The 26,692-nt window shown below is 36.7% G+C and overlaps 1 protein-coding gene across 2 annotated transcripts in view; it reads right to left on the reverse strand.

Annotated features, from left to right (window-relative positions):
- The window catches only part of Tbc1d19 (TBC1 domain family member 19), a 97,544-nt gene that overhangs the window by 67,098 nt on the left and 3,754 nt on the right, over positions 1 to 26,692 (reverse strand). For both annotated transcript variants that reach the window (XM_070012916.1, XM_070012915.1), the window contains exons 2-4: positions 10,839 to 10,911; positions 10,056 to 10,101; positions 7,724 to 7,799 (exon numbers count right to left, since the gene is read on the reverse strand). In XM_070012916.1, the coding sequence (XP_069869017.1) occupies positions 7,724 to 7,799; positions 10,056 to 10,101; positions 10,839 to 10,911 (195 nt within the window). The remainder of the gene's footprint in view (positions 1 to 7,723; positions 7,800 to 10,055; positions 10,102 to 10,838; positions 10,912 to 26,692) is intronic.

A 26,692-nucleotide genomic window follows, 5' to 3' on the forward strand; every position in this document is an offset into this window, starting at 1 on the left:
ATATGGATTGAACGGTTTACTGTAGAACCACTTCTCTGAGACTGTTTTAAATACTTCTCTGAGACTGCCAAAATAAAATGTGAGCAACAAAATGGAGTACTGGATTAAAACTCCAAGTATAACATAAATAACCAGGAGTCTGGGCTGGAGATGGTAGTCTGTGTACCTAGCATGTAAGACACTAGAATAAATCCCCCCCCTTGCAGGGAGAGAAGGGAGGAGGGGAAAGAGAGAATGCACAGAGAAAGAAAGATAATGGACTTGTAAGTCTATATTGATATAAATAAGTCACTGAACAAATAACTGGGGAAAAAGAGAACTCTTCCATATAGAAAATTCTCTCAAGAAAGGAGCATCATCTTTCTCTTCAAAACCACAATCCCAGTGTAGTCATGAGAAAAACATCAGAAAAATTCTAAACAAGAAGTATTTCTATAAAATACCTGACCAGTACTTCCCAAAACTGTTAAGCCCATCAAAAATAATAAGAGTCTAAGAAACTGTTATAGGTAAGAGGAGCCTAAAGAGACATGACAACCAAATGTAATGTGACCATTGATGGAATCATGGGACAAAAAAGAATATAGGGTAAAGCTAAGAAAATCACAATAAAGTACAAACAAGTTAATAATGTATGAATTAATATCAGCTCACTAATTGCAAGAACTATATCATACTAATTTACTTTTCAAAAGCCTTCTAAAATATCAACCTATTAAGAATAATAAAATCATCCACAGAAAAGCAGATGCTCAGATTTCTAAGCCATTTGTCCTCAGGCTCCTTTTTTTATGGTGTACCTCTTGGTATGTCTCAACAAAAAAGCCCCATAATTTCTTCATTCATAAAAATTACATTCCTACCAACCTTGCCAAAAGCTACAAAGAGCTGAAGACATAATCGAGGACTAAGGGAATTTAAAATTAACTCATAAAACTTCCATAGAAAACAAAAGGAGTCAATTTTTTCCAGGGTACAGTTCTAAACTATTTCCTGCCCAGGGCTCACTTAATTAAAAAAAAAAGAGAGAGGGAGAGAAAAGCACAACTATGTTTGTACAACTTTTTTTCATTTTTTTAATAAGGAGCAAAGAGAAAACCGTATCTCCAAGTCCTCATGCAAAGCTTCCTGGCCATCTCTTTTTTTTTTTTTTTTTTTTTTTTTGTCGCTTGTGGGGCCTGAACTCTGGGTCTGGGTGCTATCTCTCAGCTCTTCAGCTCAAGGCTAGTGCTCTACCACTTGAACCACAGCACCACTTCCAGCTTTTTCTGCTTGTGTGATGTTGGGGAATTGAACCCAGGGCCTCAAACATGCTAGGCAAGCACTCTACCACTGAGCCAGCCACCTTCCCAGCCAATTGGCCATCTCCTTCTGTCAGCACTTTCTACCCAAGTCTCAATCACTTGTGTCAAGTCTCATTTCAATAACTCAGCCAAGTGGTTACCTAAAGGCGGGATCCGTATATGTTTTTTCTTTCTTTACTCTTTCTTTCTCTCTCTCTCTCCCTCTCTCTCTCGCTCTCTGTTTCTTTTATATCGGTCGTGGGGTTTGAACTCTGGGCCTGGGCACTGTCCCTCAGCTCTTCAGCTCAAGGCGAGCACTCTACCACTTGAGCCACAGTGCTACTCTGGTTTTCTGGTGGTTTATTGGAGATAAGAGTCTCATGGACTTTCCTTCCCAGGCAGGCTTTGAACCATGATCCTCAGATCTCAGCCTCCTGAAGTAGATAGGATTACAGGCATAAGCCACTGGCATTCAGCTCTAATTTCTTTCTGACCTCCATAGCATTAGTTAGTGTCTTCTACTCAGAAAGCATTCAGTAAGTAATAAATATTAATATTTAGTAGAAAAGATGGCAAACTGTTTTACTAGTAGCTTAACATTATCTAAGCTCCAACTACATAAAGGTCTGCGTATTAGACATGACAAGTATACAAAAAATGTTTTTAAACTGTTAATTCTTTGAAGAGGAATACAACAAAAGTCAGAAAGATTTATTATATTATTAATATATTAATAATGATATACTATATTATGTATTCTAAGATATGTTATTAATATATTAATAATATACTAAATACTATATACTGTATTATATATTCTAAGATACATATTGCTATAATAGAGGCAATTCATGATATAGATTATAAGATGCTAAGGAGCTAGAAGAGTTCAAAGGATAAATCTCTTTCAGCAGGGGTCTCAAGAGCATCATCAAAGAAGAAATACCATCTGAGCTGATCCTCACATAGTAGATGGAACTTTCATAAAGCAAGCAGTAAGAGCTTTCCAGGATGGGAAAGACAGAATTCATTTGGATACTACATAATGCATTTTACAAGACAGTAGAGATTTATAATGTGGAAAGAGAAGCTAGAAACAGATAATAAAAATTCTTAAATGTTGGGTTTTGGAGCAAGAATTTCATTTGTTAGACAACTGGAAGTCACTGAGGTTTATTAAAAGGCAGTGGATATATTATAAAGCTTTATTGCTTCTAATTAAAATTAATAGTACTGAAAGTATATATATATATATATATATATATATATATATATATATATGCTGATGGGAAAGACAGACTGAAAGCTAACTGTAAGAATAAGACAAGAAAGTAAATTAAAGCACAATGTCTGAAAAAAGTAAGTACATAAAAATCTTCATGATCAGGCTGGGAAGGTGGCTCAGTGGTAGAGTGCCTGTCTTGCATGCATGAGGCCCTGAGTTCAATTTCTCAGCACCACATAAACAGAAAAATCTGGAAGTGGTGCTGTGGCTCAAGTGGTAGAGCACTAGCCTTAAGCTGAAGAGCTGAGGGACAGAGCACAGGCCCAGAATTCTGGCCCCATGACAAAAAAGAAAAGAAAAGAAAAAAAGAAGAAAGAAAGAAAGAAAGAAAGAGAAAGAGAGAAAGGAAAGGAAAGGAAAGGAAAGGAAAGGAAGGAAGGAAGGAAGGAAGGAAGGAAGGGAGGGAGGGAGGGAGGGAGGGAGGGAGGGAGGGAGGGAGGGAGGGAGGGAGGGAGGGAGGAAGGAAGAGAAAGTCTTCATTAACAACATCATCAACATCAACACAGTAATAGCCTTGGTAATGCAAAGAGAAGACTATAGGAATACAGTACAGAGAAAAGTTATTTATAGACCTCAATAACTATCTGTATGTGAAAACTGAGATGAAAGATGTCTTAGATCTAAATTGCTGTAATAGCGATCAGGATACTTAAGAGAAACAAGGAGTCAGGAAGAAATGCTCACTTTAAGAAAACGATCAGCCAGTGTTAAACATCTTGTGTCTGAGCTCACAGAAGACAGCCAGTCACAGAGTGCAAGGGCAAAAAGAGATATGGCTCCAAAGAGGGGAGCTGTGGAAACTTGGGTAAAACAATCAACACATTTTTAAAATATATTTTATTATCTTAGTAGTTATACAAAGGAGTTGCTATTCAACAAAGCAGTTTATAAATACAATGCATCTTGATCAATGTCTCCCAGGATATTTGCAATAAAGTGGCTAATGTTGAGGGGTGGGAAGGTGGCTCAGTGGTAGAGCGCTTGCCTTGCATGCCTGAGGCCCTGGGTTCGATTCCTCAGTACCACATAAGCAAAAAAGAAAAAAGCCCGAAGTGGCGCTGTGGCTCAAGTGGTAGAGTGCTAGCCTTGAGCTGAAGAGCTGAGGGACAGTGCCTAGGCCCAGAGTTCAGGCCCCACGACCAGACCCAAAAAAGATAAAAAATAAAAAATAAAAAAATAAATAAAGTGGCTAATGTTGAAAATGTGTGAGCTTCTCAAACACAGAATAACTTAAAAACAATCTAAATAGAAGGCAGATATTACATAATGAGTGCAAAAGTATAGTGACAGCAAAAAAAAAAGTATTAAAAGTAAATAAACGAATTTAGACTAATAGAATTATGTGCTTTTCCCCTCCAAAAAACAAAAACAAAAAACGCCCACAGCTTGGAAGAAGATCACAAGATAAAAGCAGGTTGAGGGTGGGGACTAGAAAGACACACAAGAGAGAAGTCAAGGGAGGAAGAGATTACAAAGTGCAATGAATAGCCAAGATCCAGACTAAACAGCTCTCAGGTGAAGAGGAGACAGCTGCCCAAGAGAACAGGGAAGGGCATAACTGGATGCCTCATGGAGAACAAATGCAGGACGACAGACATGAATGCGCAGTAGAGTATTATGGTTGGAATACAAAAATTGGATGTTCCAAAGAGAACAAAAGCAGGGAAACAGGCAAACACTAACTGGCAGAAGAGCACTGCAGTTAGAATATGAAATCTACCCTCTCCCCCTGCCATAGGTGCATGTACTGAGGACACGACTGAAAACTGATGGGCTTCTGGGAAGCTACTGGATACTGAGGGCTGTGCCCTAATCACGGCATTAACCCATTGATGAATTTATGACAAGATGGCATACTGAGAGGCGGTGCTTCTCCTTTTCCTTGCTTCCTGTCCACCAGGAGATAAGCAGCTCTATGTGCCACCATGCCCAGAGCAGTGAAGCTACTGACCATGGACTCAAACCTGCAAACTAAAACAAAACTTCCTCCTCTAAGTTGTTCTTTCAGAAATTTGTCACAGCAAGGAAAGTTCTGGCTGAGACAGGAGTAATGAGTATGACTGTGGTTAAAGAATCAAGTAGTTCAAATATTTATCCAAAGTGTTCTGTGGGCTATGCTCAATGTTGAAGGCAGAAAAGCAGACACTGCTCTTAAAAAATGAATAATTTAGGCTGGGCTTGAAAGGCATCTGTAAAAGAGCAGAAAGTAGAATATTTTAGGGTTTTCTCAGGCCATAGTTTCTATTATAACTGCTTAACAATGCAAATACAGCCCTAATAATGTATAATGAATGTATATTGCTATTTCCCAGTAAAATGTTTTATTAATGCAGAATTTTTCTGTGCTACAAGATGTTCTTTTTTGGTCATTATTTATTATTTCTTTCTCCCTATAGCTTATTATAAAATTTCCAAAAACAGAAAAAATTAGAAGAAAAACTTCACTGAATGTGCATATGCATACAACCTAAATTCTGACTGACTGTGCATCTTTCTTTATACCTAATGATCCATCTTCTTTTTGTTTGCATTTCAAAACAAGTTGTGGACATAACATACTTTCCCTTAAATACTTGAATATGTATCATGAAGTAGAGTTTAGCATTTTGGGGCTCCTCTTTTTTCATTTGAAGGAAAATTAATGTAAAACAAAATACACAGCCTAAGTATTTCAATCCATAAGATCTAGCTTAAACCATTATCAGGACACCACAAATGACTACACCCACAACAAAATCTCTACTCTCAAACTACCAGACTCAGTCATTGTTCTGAAATTTTCTAGCATAGATTTTCTCCATTCTAGAACTTCATATCAATGTACTGCACACACTGATTATAAGCATTCTTTTATTCAGTATAATCTTTGGGGATTTATTCCTATTACTGAGGGTACCAATAGTGTGTTTCTCCTTCTTTCACAATAATAGTCTATTGTAAAAAAAAAAAAAAAAAAAAAAAGCTCATTATTTTCCAATTAATGAACACTGGGCTATTTGCAGTTTGGGGCTCATATGCATACAGCTATAAAAATATTCTTATGTGAGGTTTTCTGTAGAGCCAAGATATGAAGACATATCTGTTTGTAGGTTTTAGACATACATGTTTCTTTTCATGTGAAAGTGACAAATTTTTTCCAAAGTGTGTACCACTTTACTTTCCCACTACTGAAGTATAAGAATTTAGGTTACACTATAACTCATCAACATTTTGGCTGATAAATCTGCAATCTAGACTACCCTGCTGATGTGCAAGGTAGTATGCTTTTGTTGTTCTTACTTTGATGGTTTAACTGGCTAAACATGTATTTTAAAGCTCTTCCTTTGTCAGCCTATAAAAATTGTTGGCAAGCAGACTTAACCAGGGGGATATTGTGCTGATCTCAGATCCAGTAGGAAAGTCTGGATAGAAAAGAGAGGGATGCCATCCATATATACAGCAAGACTCTGCCATCAACAGATTATCATACCTCTTCAGTCATGATAGAAAATCTTTATTTTGTTCCTTACACTTATTATGCTAAAACATATTTTTTTTCTATATTTGCTGGAATTTCCAAAGAAAATATTTAGACCAGTCTTTGTAGTTTTATTTTGTTGTATTGGAATTTTTACAACAAAAGCCCTCACAATATTACTTACATATTACTTACCTCTTTTGTTTTTATGACAAATTGATAAATATTATCTGGTCTGTTATGATGTGAATATGCAATGTCCCCTGTAGGCTCAGCTATTAGACACTGATGCTAAGCTGGTGTCACTATTTTGGGAGATTCTGAAAACTTTAGGAGCTGGGGCCTCACTAGAGGGACTTTGTCACTGGAGGTTATGCCTTGAAGATTACACCTCACATCACAAACTCCCGCCACCATGACACTCACCATGTGAAGCCACTCCACCATGGACTGAACCTCTAAAACCAGGAACAAAATAAATCTTTCTTTCCTTAGACTGTTTCAGTTTGGTATTTTGGCCCCAGATATGCAAAACTAACTAATATGTGACACTCTGGATAACAGCTAGCAGCAGAAATATATTGTGTTTTTCCTCAAATACCTCCATGCTTTTGTTTATATTGCATTGATATAATTTTTTTAAACTAAACTGAACTTGGAAAGTAAAAATCTTACAGTAACAAAATTTTCAAGAGCCACAAAACCTTGATGATAACTGTGATAGGTTCATGGGAGTTATTTAGGATATATTTGAGCTTTTTTACAATTAATGTCTGAAGTCAACTCTGATACCCAAAGTGCATCTCAGCAGTTGGACAGCCCTATGCAAGCACTGGGAGAAGGCTCATGAGCATAGTGCCAGGGGAGGAAAGGTTACAGGACTCAAGAGTGTGTAATAGACACCAAATTCCTATTTTAACAGCTTTGTGTAATTTTCTGTTTCAAACATTTTGTTTCATTCTTTTTCTTTTCTTTTTGATTGGTCATGGGGCTTGAACTGAGGACTTGGGCACTGCCCCTAAGCTCATTTTGCTTAAGCCTCGTGCTCTACCACTTTGAGCAACAGCTCTACTACGGGTTTGGAAGATTTTTGGTATTTTGGTTTTTGTTGTTGTTTTTTAGGTTAGTCTCATGGGGACTTTTCTGCTCAGGCTGGCTTCAAACTGCAATCCTCAAATCTCAGCCTTCTAAGTAGCTAGGAGTTATACAGGCATGAGCCATGGGCACCCGGCTTGTTTCATTCTTTTGAACTGATCTTTTAGTTGCTACCATCTCATTAGTAAGGAAAGCCTGCTGTGAAATCAAATGTATTTTAGAGACAGTATCTGTAGTGCTGGCTTCAAAGGCTAAGTTTTAAAAGAAGAAGGTGCTGGTGCATTCTTATTTTACTATCACAGGCCATGGGAAATAGACTGCCATATAATGCTTTTGTTATGTTTTAAATTTCAGAATAGGGAAAATTAATGGTATGTGATTTCTTTCCCTTCTATTCAACTTTTTTCCAGGTTACTAAAGTCAATTATAGTATCCTTGATTACTGAAAATAAAAGGAAAAGTGTGCAAGTACTAATTACATCACTGAAGAGATTCTCATCCGGTCTCTTATACAATGAGTAATATATACTGCTGACATCAATAAGAACCTTACTCTACATTACTTGAAATGGGAAAATAAAAGGAAAATAAACACTAGCCAACCTGTGCTTTTCTCATGTACACCAAGGGCTCCTTCAGATGTTCAGGAGGTGCAGCAGGATGGCTTGGTAAAGGACACCTAGAAGCAAAGAGAGGTAGCTAAATATCATACATTACTCTTGATACTTAGTCCTCTGGGCACGAGTTTATATATCTCTGCATCTGTGTTATAAATGAAATAGAACTTGTTAGCGGCTTGATGTATTTACCCAGATACAAAGACCTATGAAAATTTGGTTCTTATCAGGCTATTGTTTATTTTAGACAAAATCCCATTCTTTCTAGGCTGGCCTGGAACTCTTAATTCTCCTGTCTCAACCTTCCAAGTCTGAGATTGCAGGCACATACCATATCCAGTTTATACTCACGAAGAAATTCTAGATTAAAACTGTAATAACATGTTGAAAGCTAAATGTGTTATAGACTGACTTCATAAAATGAAGTAATCTTTGTATAACTATCCTATTATAAATAATCATGAAACTTTTTTTTTGAACTCTGGGCCTGGGCACTGTCCCTGAGCTTCTTTTGCTCAAGGCAGGTGCTCTACCACTTGAGACACAGTGCCACTTCCAGCTTTTTTGAGTAGTTTATTAGAGATAATTCTCATGGAGTTTCCTGCCCAGGTTGGCTTCCAACCAGAATCCTCAGATCTCAGTCTACTGAATAGCTAGGATTACAGGTGTGAGCTACCAGCATTTGGCTTCATGGAACTTTTAACTATTGCTTTTTGCATACAAATATGACAAATTCAGAGGAATTTAAAGGTTAAAAACATCTATTAATATATTAACAAATTTTATTTTTCTCAATTTCCTTGAATATGTGATTATATTTTTACATAAGTGAAATTATAACATTAACACCATTTTTGAAAAGAGCCATGTTTTAATATATAATACATAAATTTACAAATGTAATAAAATCTAATTATTTATTTATTTATTTTTGTTGGTCATGGGGCCTGAACTCTGGGCCTGGGTGCTATTCCTCAGCTCTTCAGCTCAACGCTAGCACTCTACCACTTGAGCCACAGCACCACTTCTGGCTTTTTCTGCTTATGAAATGCTAAGGAATCGAACCCAGGGCCTCATGCATGCAAGGCAAGCACTCTACCACTGAGTCACCTTCCCAGCCCTAAAATTTAAATTTTTAATTATTATAAATTCTATTTTCTTATAACATTGTTTTATACTCAAAATATATAGTGTTTATATATATATATATATATATATATATATATATATATATATATAGTGTTAATAAGAAAATGCATCTAGTCAATAAGTACATGAGCCTTTCTAGGTATCAAGTGTACACTAATGATTAAGACACTATCCTCACCTAGTCATGGTGGCTCACATCTGTAATACTAGCTGTTCAGGAAACTATAATCAGATTATTGGACTAAAACATGAATTAGAAGGAGCAAATCATACAAAGATCTGGTAAAGAATATTCCAGGTATAGAAACAGGAAGCAAAGACTCTAAGGTGGGTATGTTTGGGAGGTTTGTAGAGTAGAAAAAGGCAGAACAGATGGAAAATAATGGCTGATGTTCAGACTTGTATGCAATCTCATATGGAAATACTGGGAAAGTATAATGGTTCAATAATCTCTTTTGCAACCACTCATAACTCCTATCAAAATTAGTCATAGGACTTATACTTGCAGTAGCACAATCAGCTTCCCGTAATGGAGAACCACAAGCTGACTTCTCATAAAACCGCTGGTCCAAAGTGTAACAGCAGAGTGTGAACAGGAATTCTACTTATTTTTCTATACTATACTAGTGCCTCCCATAGTGCTGGCATATGATAGGAATCCAATGAATAGCTGATAAATAATGGGGTGTTGAATAAAGCACAAAGCAAATGTTCTCTCTATATTTTGTAATGGTAAAATGACCCTGGTAAATCTAAATAAACAGAAACACTGAGGTTCTTAATAATGACACCAATTTTACAAAGAAAAAAGGCAATTGTGTTTAGAATGTTCAGTTTGTAAGGATAGAAAAAAGTATAATATTCAAAACTGCAACAATAAAAAGAATGTTAGTACGCTTCGTTTAGTAACTTATCCAAAATATCAAGAGAAATGCTTTAATTACACTGGTTGAATGAACTGATAATATAATATATGGTGTTTAAAAAATCAAAATTATTAATTCTCAGCAAGAAAGCAGTAAGTCTGAATTATAATTTACTTAAAATGTTATATACATACAAATGAAAAATAACAATGTAATACGTATACATGACAATACTGATGTTATTACTTACAAAGTAAATGTAACAAGAAAACAACATTGAAAAACAGATGGAAAAAAACTCACACACTGAGTTCACTATAAACAGCATTCTGAAGTTTCTTCTCCCAACCTGTTTTTAAAGGGAAAAAAATAGTAAGTGTATATTGGCTTTTATATGAACATGCACCATAATTAAATTTAACTCACTAAATCTTGAGAATCATTTGTGAAAGAACTTTGTCAGCCACAAATACTCTGTCAGCTGGTACTTCCTCCACAATCACCAAAAACACTGGCTAATAGTGAGGAGCAAAGTCATCAATGAATACCAAAATCTTTTACTACTTTACTACTGATGCTCTGAACAGGAGAGGAGGGTAATAAGAACCAAAGACAGAGCCAAAATAAGTAGTGAATAATTCACTGGTCCATAAAGTGGCCATTACTCTGAGTTATTTCTATTCAGTATCACAGATCCAGGTGCAGAGCTTGGTGTAGGAAGTTACAATTTTTGTTGCTGTTGTTGTTGTTGTCTGTGGGGTTTTTTTTGAAAGCATAGTAAAGACACAGGAAAAACAATGCATGAGGGGGGAAAGCCACAATTGAAAAGTACAAAGAAAAGTTGCTTAGTGAAGCAAATACTTGCCACATTTGAGATGTATTTTGATCCAGAGAATAAACAATATTTAAAACTGATTATTTCAAAACAGTCATTCCAACAATGTTCCTGGATTTCAGTACCATTTTACTGATGTCTTATAGTTCTATTTCTGTCCAAGGAGAAACCTATTCAACCACAGTTTTCCAATTTCAGATTAGTTAACTAAAATCTGGAGATACTTAAAAGCTAAGGAGAAAAATACAAACCTGATATTTTAAAGAATTCCTTAATATCTTCTTTTAGTGATTCAAGTCTAATCTCAGGTCTCTGAAGACTGGCCTGGTTTTTAGAAAAAGAAGAAGAGGTAACAAGTAAATCATTTGGGCTCATACATGTTGCTAATAAAGATTTTTAAGAACATATAAATGTGAGTACTATTTGAAAATTTTACTTTGTGATTTAAAGCATCTTAAGACACATCAACAATAGCTCAGAAGATTTTTCTTACCTACTTTTAAAATAAAAGATTTGTGGTGGTACCCTGCAGTCCACTCACAAAAAAAAATGTGTAATTTATGAACACTTAACATTTTTAAGGTCTCACTAGGAGAAGATTTTGATGTTATAAATATGTTCTCTTAATATTATATCCAACATCTCCACAAAATGCCAGTCTAGTAAGCTAGCAAGTGGGCCAGAATGGGCCATGAGTTGGTGGTATTGGGGAGTACCACCAAAACAAGGGAAAAAGAAAGGGGAAAAAGAAAGGGGAGAAAGAAAGAAAGAAAGAGAAAGAATGAAAGAAAAAAAGAAAGAAAGAAAGAAAGAAAGAAAGAAAGAAAGAGAGAGAGAGAGAGAAAGAAAGAAAGAGAGAGAGAGAGAGAAAGAAAGAAAGAGAGAGAGAGAGAGAAAGAAAGAAAGAAAGAAAGAAAGAAAGAAAGAAAGAAAGAAAGAAAGAGAAAGAAAAAGGAAAGAAAGAAAAAGAAAGAAAGAAAGAATGAAAGAGAAAGAAAGAAAAAGAAAGAGAAAGAGAGAGAAAGAAAGGGAGGGAGGGAAAGAAAGAAAGAGAGGAAGGAAGAAAGAAAGAGAGGAAGGAAGAAAGAAAGAAAGAGAGAGACAGACAGAGAGAAAGAAAGAAAGAGAGAGAGAAAGAAAGAAAGAAAAAGAGAAAGGGGAAGGAGGGAGGTTGAGGAAGAAAGAGAAAGAGAGAAAAAGAGAGGGGAAAGAAAAGGAAAGGAAAGGAGTAATTTATGAACATTCAGGGAAAGGGGAAAGGGGAAAAGGGAAGGGAGGAGAGGGGAAGGGAAGGAAAAGGAGAAGGGTAGAGAAAAGGGAAAGGGAAGGGAAAAGGAAAAGGAAGGGAAAGGAAAGGAGAGAAAAGAAGAGGAAGGAAGGAAGGTAGGTTGATAGGTTAGAACATTATGTTTCTCTGTTATAGCATGTACCAGATTACAATATGATATTCAGATCATTTATCTTTTTGATTAGACTAAATTCAAGAAAAGGACCAGGTCTTATTTGTTTTTGTCTCCTATTACCTTGACATTAATTATTACCAATAAAATTATATCACCAAACTATGTTCTACCATTTCAAGCTAATTTCCTCTCAAAATAACTAAGGAAATACATAAAATTATTTCCAACTGAAAAGTCTATGATTCCCAGGAAGGACTTTAAAAGCTTCATTATGCAAAAGGAAATGATTCCAAAACACAATTGAAAACAAGTTATTCTTTCTAAACATTTTCAATACTTGAAGGTTTCTAGAACTCCTAAAAACGCTTGTTATACCAAAAGCAAACTAAATTCACTAGCCATCTAAGTTATTTATAAAATTTTAGTCAAAGCAGGATAGTGAGTTGAGGGGGTAGTTGAATGCTTGCCCAAACAGGGTCTGGGCCCAATTCCCAGCAACATGTACACACAAACACACATACACACACATACACACATACAGCAGAACAATAACAAAGGACAACACAGTAAGACATACCAGGTTAAACCATGATTTAGTAACAAGATCTTTGTGAGTGTGAGTGTGAGTGCCAGACCTAGAGCTTAAACTCAGGGTTTGGGCGCTGTTCCTGAGCTTCTTTTGCTCAAGGCTAGCACTCTACCACTTGAGCCACAGCTGTACTTCTGCCTTTCTTTGGGTACTTTAGTGGAGATAAGACTCTCACACACTTTCCGGCCTGGGCTAGCTTTGAACCACGAGCCTCAGATCTCACTCTCTTATGTAGTTAGGATTACAGGCATAAGCCACCAGCACCTGGTTAACAAGATCTTTTTTAAAAATAAATTACACAAGAAGAGGAAATCTGCTGTACAAACACATTGAAAGTGGTCGTTCTGTACAATATTTAATTTTTTTTTTTTTTTGTCACTCGTGGGGCTTGAACTCTGGGCCTGGGCGCTGTCCCTCAGCTCTTCAGCTCAAGGCGAGCGCTCTACCACTTGAGCTACAGCACCACTTCCTGTTTTCTGGTGGTTTATTGGAGATAGGAGTCTCACAGTCTCTCCTGCCCGGGCTGGCTTTGAACTGCGATCCTCAGATCTCAGCCTCCTGAGTAGCTAGGATTACAGGCGTGAGCCACCAGCGCCCAGCTACAATATTTAATTTTATTTAACTTTATTTAATTTTATTATTTCAGCAATACTGGGATTTGAACCCAGGGTCTCATGCTTGCTAGGTAAGTACTCTATCACTTGAGCCATGTCTCTAGCCCATAGTGCAGTGGTTGGTTCTTAAAATATGATCTATGGATCTCTGATGGCTTCTAAGACCATTCCTGAGCAAAGGTATTGTATAACAATAATAATGACTTCTTTTTTGCATTGTTTATTGTGCAAACTTTTATACCAAATTGTATGCAAATTAGCATTTTGCAGCTATCACTAATATACAAATCAAGGAACTGATACTGACTCTACTGAGAAGTCTGTGGTGCTTATTTGCTACCACTGTATAGTCACAGTGAGGAATTTTACTTGAGTGTTCTTGAAGAATTAGGAAATAGTTATTAATGTTATTAAATATGAATACGCATCTTTATAATATTCTGTAAGTCCACACAAGTCACTTCTGCATAATGAAGTAAGATGGCTATTTAGAAGAAAAGCACTTATGAGTTTGAGTTACAAAATTTTTAAAAACTGAAACATTTAAATGAATCTTACTTCTTATTTGTGAGTATATTTATATATGTTGTTATTCCTACAATTCGTTATTCAAAAATACTTGATGCCAGATGCTGGTGCCTCACACTTGTAATCCTAGACATGTAATCCTAGACATTCTGTCTATTCATCCATGCAAAGACATCAGGATTGTTTCTACCTCTTAGCTACTGTGAATAATATTGTTATGGACCATCTTTGAGTTAGTATTTCCATTTGTTAGGGACATATTCAGAATTCAGGAACCATATTGTAATTACAAGCTTAATTTTTAAAGGAGTGAGCATAGTAACAAACAACTATTTTTAATGGTTTCCATTTTAATTTCCAATGTTCTAGTATGGGTGCACATAATCCACATAAACAAAAGGACCCTAGAGACCTCAATAATTTTTAAAAAGAATAGGGAGCATGGGATTAAGATGATTCAGGAAGTAGAGGTGTGGCCCAAGTGGCAGAGCACCAGCCTTGAGCAAAGAACTAAGCGACAGCACTCAGTCTGAATTCAAAGCCTAGTACTGACACATACACAAAATAATAAGATTCTGAATGAGTGCTCACATGGAGTGAGTGAAATAGGTTTGTTAGAGAACATCTTAGACAGGACACTGTTCAGAGAATGGTCAAGTAGTAAGAAGAGACTTAATGCCAAAGAAGAACGGCAGGGGCTGTGGAAGAGAAGCTGTTGTGGCCTGGAGAAGAGAGGCATCAGGGAAGAAACAGTGATGAACATTGGAAGTTTCTCACAAAAGAGATTCAACTTATGTTCTGTGACCCTGGGTTAGGGAGAGAGGTAGAAGCAGATTTAAAGAAAGTGAATTTTAGTTCATAATTAGGAAGCCACTGCTTCAACAAAGTATCTCAAAGGTGGAATTAACTAAGGTAGGTACATCAAGGATGGAAATGGCCAGGGTAGGTACATAATTTTTGAGCTGGAAAGTTAGAATTTTCAAGTTAGTGTTTCCCAACCAGAAAACCAAGTAGAGCTTAAAGAGAGGAATTAGGCTTTAAAGTTTAGCTCATTAAAAACAACAACAACAACTTTGTGGTCTTTTTTATCCCTGATGTTCTCTGGGTCTTTAGGCACAGGATGTCTGATAGACCAGGGTTTGCATGGAGACATAGAGAAGTTAGGGATCTAAGGAAGCGAGGAACCCTTCCTGTAGCCCTTTTTGGGTCCTGTTTACCCTTAGTGGAGCAGGTGGCCTCAGCCACTGTCTGAGCTGCTTGCCTCTCTAGTGTCCCCTAGTTTCACCAAGGTTAGAAACTTAAGATGACTCATGGCAAGGCTTTAAAGATGAAGATGGTTTAGTAGGGGGTAAAGACTCAGATTTTGTGTGTGTGTGTGTTGGTAGGAAGCAGGTCATGTTTTAAGGGTACAGAAAGGGGGTAGAGAATGTCAGTGTCACCATAAATAAATGGATGAGATTTGTATTCAGGACCAAAAACTGAGTTTCCATTACACTGTCTTGCTGGAGGGAGATATTTTATCTCTTCTACTGCAATGTTTTGTTTAAAAGAAGGCTTAGCTTACCTGTAAGTAGTTGTACAAAAGAGCTTGCCCTTCAACAATGAATTGTTGAATTCAGTGTATTCAATAAATGAATACAGTGAATCTTGATCAATGTCAATCCTTTTATCACTTTCCCCCAACCTTCCCAACCCCACCCCTACTACCTACCTCAATTTTCCTAATTTTGTAGGATAGGCATTGCATCTTATGACTGCATCATTTCCCCTTTCTTCATTCATCTGCCTCCTCCCACTGATCCCCCTTCCCTTTGAGTACCTTTCCTGATGGTTATTTTGTTGGACTCTAGGATAGTCTTTCTAAGGAATTACATCATTTGAGTTCTCTCCTGAATCTACCGTATTTGGGTTAATACCCTTATCTGTACTTGGATACCAACCCAAAATGAATATTTATAAATTAATTCTAGTTTACACGTATGAGAGAAAACACATTTTTTGTCCTTCTAGGCCTGACTTGCTTGACATTTTTTTCCAGGTCTTTCCATTTCTTTGCTAATGACTCAATATCATTCTAATGAATGAGTATAATTCCACTGTGTATCTATGCCACATTTTCTTGGTCCATCTGTCCATTTTCTTGATCCATTTGTCCACTGAAGGGAATCTGAGCTGATTCTATACCTTGACGATGGTGAATAGTGCTGCAATGAGCATGGTTGTGCAGGTGGCCTTACTGTATCCTAGTTTGTAATCTTTTGGATAAATGCCTAAGAGTAGAATTGTTGGATCACAGGGTAGTTCTATATTTAATTTTTGTTTTGTTTTGTTTTGAGGAGCCTCCACACTGCTTTCCAGAGTGGTTGAACAAGTTTACATTCCCACCAATAGTGTACTGGGTTTCCTTTTTTTGCTCACATCCTCCTCAACATCTCATTGTTTTTTTGTTTTTTTATTTTTGTGGGTCATGGGGCTTGAACTCAGGGCCTGGATGCTGTACTTGAGCTTTTCTGCTCAAGGCTAGTGCTCTACCCCTTTATGAGCCACAGCTTCATTTCCTGTTTTCTGATGGTTAACTGGAGATAAGAGTCTCATGATCTTTCCAGCCTAAGCAGTTTTCGAATCACAATCCTCTGATCTTAGCCTCCTAAGTAGCTAGGATTATAGGCGTGAGCCACTAGTGCTTGACCATGTTCGAATTTTTAATGATGGCCATTCTAACTAGGGTGAGGTGGAATCTCAGTGTTATTTTGATTTACATTTCTTGATGTAAATGGCCAGAGATACTGAACATTTTTTATGTCTGCTGGCTATTTTTACTCCTTCTGAGAAGTTTCTCTTTAGCTCATTTGCCCATTGATAGACTGAGTTGATTTTTGTGGGCTTAGTTTCTTAAGCTTTCTGTATATTCTGGATATTAGGACTCTGCTGTATAGTTGGCAAAGATCTCTCATTCTGTAAGCTATCTTTTTAGCTCCTTACCTATGTCCTTTTGCCATATGAAAACCTTTTAATTTGATACAATTCCATTTATCAATTCTTTCTTTGATTTGCTGTGTTTCTACTCAGAAAATTCCTGCCTGTGCCAAGGAGTTCTAATGTTTCTCTAATAGTTTCATAGTTTGGGGTGTTACATTGAGGTCTTTGATCCATTTTAAATTAATACTGGTATAAGGTGATACATAAGGATTCAGTTTCTGTTTGTGGATATTCATTTTTTTCCAGCATCATTTGTTGAAGAGACTGTCTTCCAGGCTGTTTTTGGCTCCTTTATCAAACATTAAATGGCTGTAGGTCTGTGGGTTTATTTCTTGGTCTTTTATTCTGTTCCATTGGTCCTTAGGCCTATTTTTGTGCCAATACCAAGCTGTTTTCATTCCTATAGCTCCGTAGTTGAGTTTGATATTTGGAATCGTTATACCTCCACCACTTCTTTTTCTGCCCAGTAATGCTTTTGTGATTTGGGGCCTTTTGTGGTTCCATATGAATTTTTGGATTGTTTCCTCTATATCAGTGAAGAATGATGTTGAGAGTTTGGTGGATATTGTATTGAATTTGCTTTGGACAATTTATTTCCATTTTGACAATATTAACTTTAATACAGATTAAAACAAACAAACAAAAAACAACCACCTCGACCCCATATCCTTTTCCCTGGCAAACTTTTACAAATATTTGTCTATTGCCATCTGGCACAACTTTTATTTTATAACTTTAATTTATATTAGATGGCAGAGCCTAAAAATTACTCTGAAAGAGTTCTAGTTGAGCTTCACAATAATCTAGTTTGGATATTATTTTCTATATTGAATAAAGAAAAAACTGAGATGCAAAATGGTTAAGTGGTTTGGCTAAGCTAATAAAATTGAGAGATAGTTCCAGATCTTTGATGGCAAATCTTGCTCTTATTTAGTTGCAAATAGCTTTTAAACTGTGCTCTATTATATCTACGGATTCTAAAAAGTTCTATTCATTTAAAATTACTTAATTTGAAATTATATTAAGAAACAATGTTCTCTCAAATGAATTAAATATCAAATTTTGATTCATAATCCCAACTGCACTCCAAATTAACTTGTTTCTAGATGAGTCCCCAGAGAAAAAGCTACTGTTTCTCTCTCTCTCTCTGTAAATATATATATATACACATATACTTATGTGTGTATACAGATATGTTTGAATTCAATCAAATTCAATGTGCCATTGATGGGAATCTATTTCTTTTTTTTTTTTTTTTTGTCGGTCGTGGGACTTGAACTCTGGGCCTGGGTGCTGTCCCTCAGCTCTTCAGCTCAAGGCGAGCGCTCTACCACTTGAGCTACAGCACCACTTCCTGTTTTCTGGTGGTTTATTGGAGATAGGAGTCTCATGGTCTCTCCTGCCCGGGCTGGCTTTGAACCGCGATCCTCAGATCTCAGCCTCCTGAGTAGCTAGGATTACAGGCGTGAGCCACCAGCGCCCGGCTCTAATTCTTTATTAGTCTTTTTGCTTATGGCACAGGGCAAACACAAATGAAGCCACTTCTACAACAGTGTGCCACAATAGTGTTTGCCAGGCAAATACAGGTACATGGCACTGCTGTGGTCTGTGCCAGGAATGTCTGATGAGAACATCAACAATATACCTTGTGGCAATACTAGGCTAAGCAGTAGTATAGCAGTTATATCAGAAGCTCTAGGTCTGATTCTTAGATTTGTGATAATTTTGGAGTTTATATTCAAAATAAAATTCCAAACTGGAATTTTATCACAGCTACTCACAAGGCTGAGATGAGCATTACTGTTCAAAGCCAGGTTGGGCACACACATGTGAGACATTCAAAAAGGTGGAAGTGGAGATCTGGCTCAATGATAAAGCACCAGCCTTGAGGGAAAAAGCTAACCAAGAGCTCAAAGTCCCGAGCCAAGCCAATGTACTGGCTTGACTTTATTTAAAATAATGATAAAAAATAGAAAATCTCAACCATGTTTCTATTTTCTGTATCAGATTAATTTGAGAATTTGTGGGAATTGCCAGGACAGTTTAAGCTCCTCAAACACCTCAACCACCCTTTCTCTCCATAGAATCAAGGCAGATTCATTCAGGAATTAGAGCCCTCTAATTCCATCCAGCCATATAATCTTACCTGTCTCCTAGAAAAACTCTGTACTAGGCACCTCCTGCTTCACCTTCTCACCACTCCTCCATTAGGAACGCACTCCTTCCCACCTGGGGGGTCTAAACATTTCTTGAATCTCCAGTTATTTTCTTGCAATATATTTATACCCTATTCATTTGATTTTTTTTCACTCATGAATTGAACATATCCTATGCCACTGACAGGGTATGAAAAGAAAAATGACAGCGTGGGAAGAGGTAACATTGTAAAAAAAAAAATGTACTCTTAACTGAATTATGTAATTGTAACCTTTTTGTACATCACCTTTATAATAATAATTTTTTAATTTACAAGAAAATAAAAACAAGACATCATTCACACTGAACATTTCTTCCAGCTCATGATCTACTTCTTAAACCATGTCTCCACTTCCAGCTTTTTGCTTGTTAATTGGAGATAGAGATTCTCACAGACTTTCCTACCTTAATAGATAGGATTACAGGCACAAACCAATGATTTCCAGCCCCACAGTATATTTAAGGGTATAAACAAAAGCTAAGAGAGAAGTGCTATTCCAACAGGATACTGTCATTTCCCACATCAGTGACCAAACATCCTTACCATTAGCTAAATTGCTTTGGACTTTGATCTAATTTCTCTCAAAAGCCCATTACCACCACAAATGAGATGTTCAATTAAAACATGTTGAATTAGGTATCTCTATTTCTTCCTAATAGTTCTGATTCTTTCTAAAACCATAGACCAGACTTCATTCTGAAACTCTAGTAGTCCCAGTAGACAGGAATAACTTTTAGTTTTAAATTGGAAGTTTGGGCGCTATGAAGCTACCCATGCCTTACACTCAATCTGTGTTGTATAATTCCAATCCTGCTCTGGGTTATCATATCTGAAGATGGATTCCTCTCTGGCTTTTGCTCGCTGACACCCACTTTTCTGACAGCATCCACCATGCTCATCCACTGTGCCCACCTTTTCTGCTTAGCCTCATGCTGCCATAGACCTTATGCCTGAAGCTGTGGTAGCTCACATTTAGTAACCATTTTCTCCCTCATTTCAACTTGATCTTACTAACTCGAGAGTGCTACAAGACCTGTGCTAAAATAAAGCATGAGATGCTCTCCACAAGGGAAACTTGCAGTTTAATATTAACTTTATCTCTCAATCACATCTATCTTGTGTACACAAGAACCTCCTTACTATGAAATGTTGTACATCATCATTCACTGCCTTACATTCCATAGTTAAAGGACAAAACAATAGCTAATATAGAAATGAATAAGAATAACACCATTTCCTGCTTCAAGCTAAACAGTCCCTGAATTCAGAAGTTATGTATCAACTGCAGTCATCCAATGCGGATCTTCCCCCAGTATATGCCAAACCATACATCCTGTAGAGATAATTTTTAAAAGATAAAAGATGAGGGGGTGACAGTGTTCAAAGGGAAATGTACTCATTACCTGACTCATGTAACTGTAACCCCTCTGTACATCACCTTTACAATATTTTTTAAGATAAAAGATATTAAACTAATTATCACACAGGGCTTTCAATACCATTAAATATTCTATATCTTTAAGATATAGTTGCATGAGTTTCTTAGGAAGAGACTAACATTGAGATGCTTTGGGGTTCCACAACAGCCTGTTATGTATTGCTCTTCTTCTCAGCAAATCTGAGTAATAAAACAATCTGAGTTAACCAGACCTATTAAGCACTTCATGGAATGTAAATAACATCTGGAGTTTTATCCAATATCCACTTTAAATGCAAATAATGCATGTCAAAACAAAATAACTATGCCAATAAGGTACTATACATCAAATCTGGAATTAGACTGTCACCCTCACTGTCTGAAGATCAGTAAACTTAAAAATTAAGTTTAAGATATGAGATGACTTCCTTACAAAATAACTCAGAAATATTCAGAAAAAAATAGGCACTTTACTGTAAGAGAATATAATAAAATACAGTTGATAGAGAATAAAGACTGATTACTGTCAGACTACTCACAGCTATGAAAACAGAAAGGGAACCCGTTGGGAACACTATTTCTTAGAGGGAAGGGTACAGGGAGTGTGAAAAAGGAGTCAAATTGATTGGAATACAGCATTAACACTCATGGAGATGTAACAATGAAATCCTACCCCTGTATAACTGATATAAGAGAATTTTTTAAAGATTAAAAGACAGTTGATAGTCAACTACATATATACATATATATATGCTAAAGAACTGAGTCAGAGAAAAAAAATCTGAATGAAGTGGTTTGATTTTTCCAATTAAGTTGTTTTGCCAACTGAGTATACCCAAACAAAAAATTAAAACAGTACAGAAGACGTACCACCGGAAAATATCTTCCTGACTAAATCTTACAGGACAAACAGTTATTTAGAAGTATCATCAAAAATGGTTATAAAATCACCTTTTATTTAATAGGGTCAAGGGGTAGATGAATATAGAGACAATAGGGGAGAATGCAGTCAAAATTCAATAGACAGCCTACAAACAGGAAACATGAGGGAAGGGAGGGGTTAGGAGGGATGGGTGAGAATGTTGAAGGGGTGACACTGATCAAGATGTACTGTACTCTTAAACTGCTTTGTCAAATGGCAACTCCTATGTACAACTACTTAAAGATAATAAAAAATATTTTTAAAAAAGAATTGGCTTCTACTACATGTTTGTCCTAAGATAAACTGATACAGTTCTTCAAGTTGAAGATTTTGTTTTATGTACTTGAGGTCTTAGTGTTAACCAAGATGGCCTTGAACTCCTAGACTCAAGTGATTCCCTCAGCTCCACCTCCTGAGCAGTTGGGACTATCGGCTCACACCATCATTCCTACTTTCATCATTTATTAAAAGATCTGCAACTGCAAGCCACAATATTACTTATCTTTTATATTATGTACGAATCAGCCAAATATACATTCTTTAGTTTCTCATGTAATCACCTTAGTGTACTCTGCTTTATCTTTCTGTCTACTCCCTTGCCCAACTTTCTATTACTTTAAGGTGTATATACAGATCCATAATCCTTTACTGGAAATTACAAAACCTGAAAAAGTGTTGAAAAACAAATGTCTCTTCATAGCCAAATTTGATAGCAAAATCTATAGTGATGATATTTTTTAAAAAAATCTGTACTGGTAACAAAACCTGATCTGACCTCAAAGGTCATAAGGCTATTCTTAGTCCTTAGTCATCATTCTTGATGTGAAAATTCACACATTTTGTTACAGAAATAACAATGGATTAACAAAGTGTTACCAGATCCTGATGGAAGTAGCTAGCATATAGAATAGACATGAATTACCTAAAATTTTACTGCAGAAATATAAAATGTGCACTAGACTCCAATAGAGATATTAGGTAGAATACAGAATACACATGAATAACTGTGCTAAAATTGTGAATTCCTAAATATATCTGGTGTCCTTAGGTGAGGGATTTCAAACCTGTCTTCATTTATGTATATTACTATCATCTCTCCATAAAGGAACAACTTTTATTTCATTTGCTGTTATATCCCCTCGACCTAGAATTGTGTCTAACACATCACACTCTCAATTAATATTTGTTGAACAATCAAATAAATGATCACGTTTAATAAATATAACTACAGTTCAAAATAAAGAGTAACAAAATATGCTTTCAGCACACCAGAGGAGATAAAATGAGGCTTTATTTCATATAGAGCCCCATATCCCTCATTTGCAATTCTGAAATGCAAAAAGCTTTGAAAACAAATGCAAAATGTTTTGTCAATGGTCCTTATTTTCTGAAATCTGAAGATTTTCAAGTAAGAAACAACAGTGAATACATATTATATTGAATAAATACTTGAAAGAAAAGCAAAAGTCCCACATTAGACTTCAGCTTCCTTAATGGCAAGGCTGTTTGTTTGTTTTGTGTTATTTTGGTGGTGGTGGTGGTGCTTGAACTCTGGGCTTAGGCACTGTCCCTCAGCTTTTCAGCTCAAGGCTAGTGCTCTACCACTTGAGCCACAGTGCTACTTTCAGCTTTTTCTGTTTATGTGGTGCTGAGGAATCGAACCCAGGCCTCATGCATGTGAGGCAAGCACTCTACCACTGAACCACCTTCCCAGCCCCGCAAGGCTGTTTTTAATCATAGTTGTTTTTTTTTAACCTATTGTGACAAGTATACTTGTCCAATACAAAATGAATATTTCCAAGTCAGATAGAGAAACTAAGAACTGATAACACTTCTGCCTAAAAATAGTAAAGCCCCTCCTATCACTATCTTTCTTTCTCCCTCCCTCCCTCCCTCCCTCTCCCCTCTCTCTCTCTCCCCCCTTCTCTCTCTCTCACACACACACAATTTAAAAGCAGTTTGGAAAATAAGAACTAGAGTTACAGGGGAAAATCTTGAGACACAAACTAGCTCCATTCTCTTTAGAATTATTATCATATTATGAACATGTATAAAAACTGATAGGACACAGTATGAAATCTGGTGGAGGGTTACTAAAGGCAAATACAGAAATGAGTACCACTTTGGAATATACTAATTGTAGGGATAGTTTTCTCTACAAGAAAAATTTTGAATACTGAAGTTCTGTTGGGTAGAAGGCTACAAAACTAAACAGGAAAAAAAGGAGAACACTGTTTGGCAATCTAGCAAGAAAAGGAATGGAGTTTGAGCCAAAGGGAAAAGAGCCAATCCTTTGCTGGAAGCCCTGGAAAGCCAGAAGAGACCAGAAGACTGACCCCCGCCTAGACTCCATACCTCCCTAATAGGATGAAGGGAACCAGCTGCTATCTGACCTATGTAAGGGAGGCTGATAATGGGAAATAGTGTCTGCAGACTCTACAGTATTTTGCATAGAAAACACAGCATTAAATAGTCTCTCCCTCAGATGAAGTCAGATGATCAAAAGCTAAGAGAGAAAAAAAAATACAGAGAGATCCATGAGTATTAAGATATTGGTGTTAACTGATGAGGATTTTAAAATCATTATGAATGATTCAGGGCTATCACCAGGAAGAGAAGAGAAAGAACTGATTGAAATATATGACAAAAATTTTTACATGAGAATTAAAATCTATTTTTAAGAATCTGGAAATTTTAGAACTAAAAGACATACTTTGTCAATAAGAACTCAGGAGATAGATTTACCAAAGATTGAAACAGAATAAAATAAGATGAATCAGAAGTTCAGAAGAAATACAGAACAGTGAAATACTCATAAAAACAAGTATTAGAGACATGGGGATTCAGTGAATAGTTCTAATGTATAAACTGGAGTGTCAGGAAGGCAGGAGACAAAGTAAAGGTAGCAGAATAAATATTTCATTAGCTATTGATCAAGAATTTTCCAAAGCCGGTGGAAGATATCAGCTCTAAATTTAAGAAGCCCCACAAATTCAAAACAAACTTAATAATAACACAAACAACAATACTGTACCAAAGCATTCTAAACCAGTCAGCTGAAAACCAAAATGGGAGAAAAATGTTAAAAGCAACCAGGTAGGGCAGGGATGGGGGTAGGGATGGGGACAGGGGAAATGGGAGGGGGGGCAAGGGGACACGGGGACACACACACACACACCCCAATTCAGGGACAGTTGACTTCTCAGCAGAAAATAGAGAACAGAAGACACAGACACACACAGACACACACAGACACACACACACAGACACACACACACACACACACAATTCAGGGACAGTTGACTTCTCAGCAGAAAATAGAGAAGACACACACACACACACACACACACCCCAATTCAGGGACAGTTGACTTCTCAGCAGAAAATAGAGAACAGAAGATACACACACACACGCACACGCACACGCGCACACACACACACACACACACACACACACACACACCAATTCAGGGACAGTTGACTTCTCAGCAGAAAATAGAGAACAGAAGACACACACACGCACACACGCACACACGCACACGCACACACACACACACACACACACACACACACACACACACACACCAATTCAGGGACAGTTGACTTCTCAGCAGAAAATAGAGAACAGAAGACAATGGAATGACACCCTAACATGCTAGAGGAAGATCACTGTCAACTTAGAAATCTACCTGCTGAGAAAAGTAGCTTTTACATCTATAATCCTACTACTCAGGATGCTGAGATCTGAGGCTTGTGGTTCCAAGCCAGCCCAGAGAAGGAAAGTCCATGAGACTTTTATCTCCAATTAACTATTTAGAAAAAGCTAGAAGTGGCACTGTGGCTCAAGTAGTAGAGCGCTAGCCTTGAGCACAGAGAAGCTCGGGTACAGCGTCCAGGCCCTGAGTTCAAGCCCCAGGACCAGCTAAAAGGTACCAGGCAACTAAAAACTGCAAAATCTAGACTTGGCATGGAACTCATTGGAACACTGAGTATACCTGGATTCAATCCCTAGTGCACACACTACATGCATATACGCATGCGTGTGCGCGCGCATGCGCGCGCGCGCACACACACACACACAAAGAAAAAAAGAAATTTGCCACTAGGCTACCCACACTAACAGAAATATTAGACTGAGTTCTTATGATAGAAAAAAATAATAATTCCCAGGGAAATACAAGAGAGTATAATGAAAACAGGAAAGACAAAACTGTTGTTTATAGTAAGTATTGACAAAATGCTAATACTTCAAACTAATAATGGCAATATCTCATAGGATGTGATATACACATTGATTTAAAATACATGTCAAAAGAATACAAAAGAAGGCAGGAGTGGTAAATGAGCTAAATGTCCTAAATTCCAGCATTTCAAGAAAATAATAAACACAATACTTTATATTTTAACTTTTCAGGAATAATTGCAACAGCTAACAGTTACCTAAAGAGCAATAAAATAAAGCCAAACATGGTGGAACACACCTATAATCCCAGCTACACCAGAGGCAGAGACAGGAGGATGCCAGTCTAAGACCAATTCAGGCAAAACAGTTACTGAGATCCTATCTCATAACGAGGCAGGCATGGTTAGTCACACCTGTATTCCATTTGGGAGTTGAAGGTAGGAGGATTGAAGTTCAGCCCAGGCCAAACTGCAAGACCCTTTCTGATAAACAAACTAACAGGAAAAGGAATGAGGGTGTGGTTCAAGTGGTAGAGTGTCTGCCTAGCAGGTTGGAAGCCTTGAGTTCAATCCTAGTACCATACAAAAAATGAACTGAAAAAATAACAACAATAAAATTAAGTTAATGGAGATGAAAACATAATAGAATTATTTTAATATTCCCAAAGAACAAAGGAAGAAAACACAATATGAAGCAAATGAACCAAATAAGAAACAATTATTAAGATGAGAAATATAAACCAAACCAGTAAATTCATTAAATGTAAAAAGACTCAAAAATGCAATTAGGCGATTATCATTGTCAGTCTAGATTTTAAAAACAACTACATGATGCTTTCAAGAGACACACCTTACGTATAGTCATAGAGAGTGAAAATAAAAGAGAAGGAAAAGCAGTTGCTACAGTAACACCATACACAATGATTTAGGAATTAAGCTCACAGGAACATACTACAATATGTCTGTATGCATGCAATAAAAATAGCCTTAATAATACAATAAAAATAATCTTAACATATACATGTAAAAATTAGGGGGGAAAAAACAGGGAGAAATAGGCAAATGTAATAGTTATCCCTGAGTTAGTTTTCCTTTCATGTTTTCAGTTGCCCATGGTAAACTATGATCAAAATATACCAAATGGAATTCAAGTTTCAAACATGCCATACTGCATTGTACAATGAAGTCTTGTGCCACACCATCCCTCCTGGGACATTAATCATCTCATTGTCTAGCGTATCCACATTTTATATGCTATCTATCCAATAGTGTGTA

Source organism: Dipodomys merriami, unplaced genomic scaffold (assembly GCF_024711535.1).
Source record: "Dipodomys merriami isolate MVZ:Mamm:240054 unplaced genomic scaffold, mDipMer1.0.p SCAF_9, whole genome shotgun sequence".
Taxonomy (NCBI): domain Eukaryota; kingdom Metazoa; phylum Chordata; class Mammalia; order Rodentia; family Heteromyidae; genus Dipodomys; species Dipodomys merriami.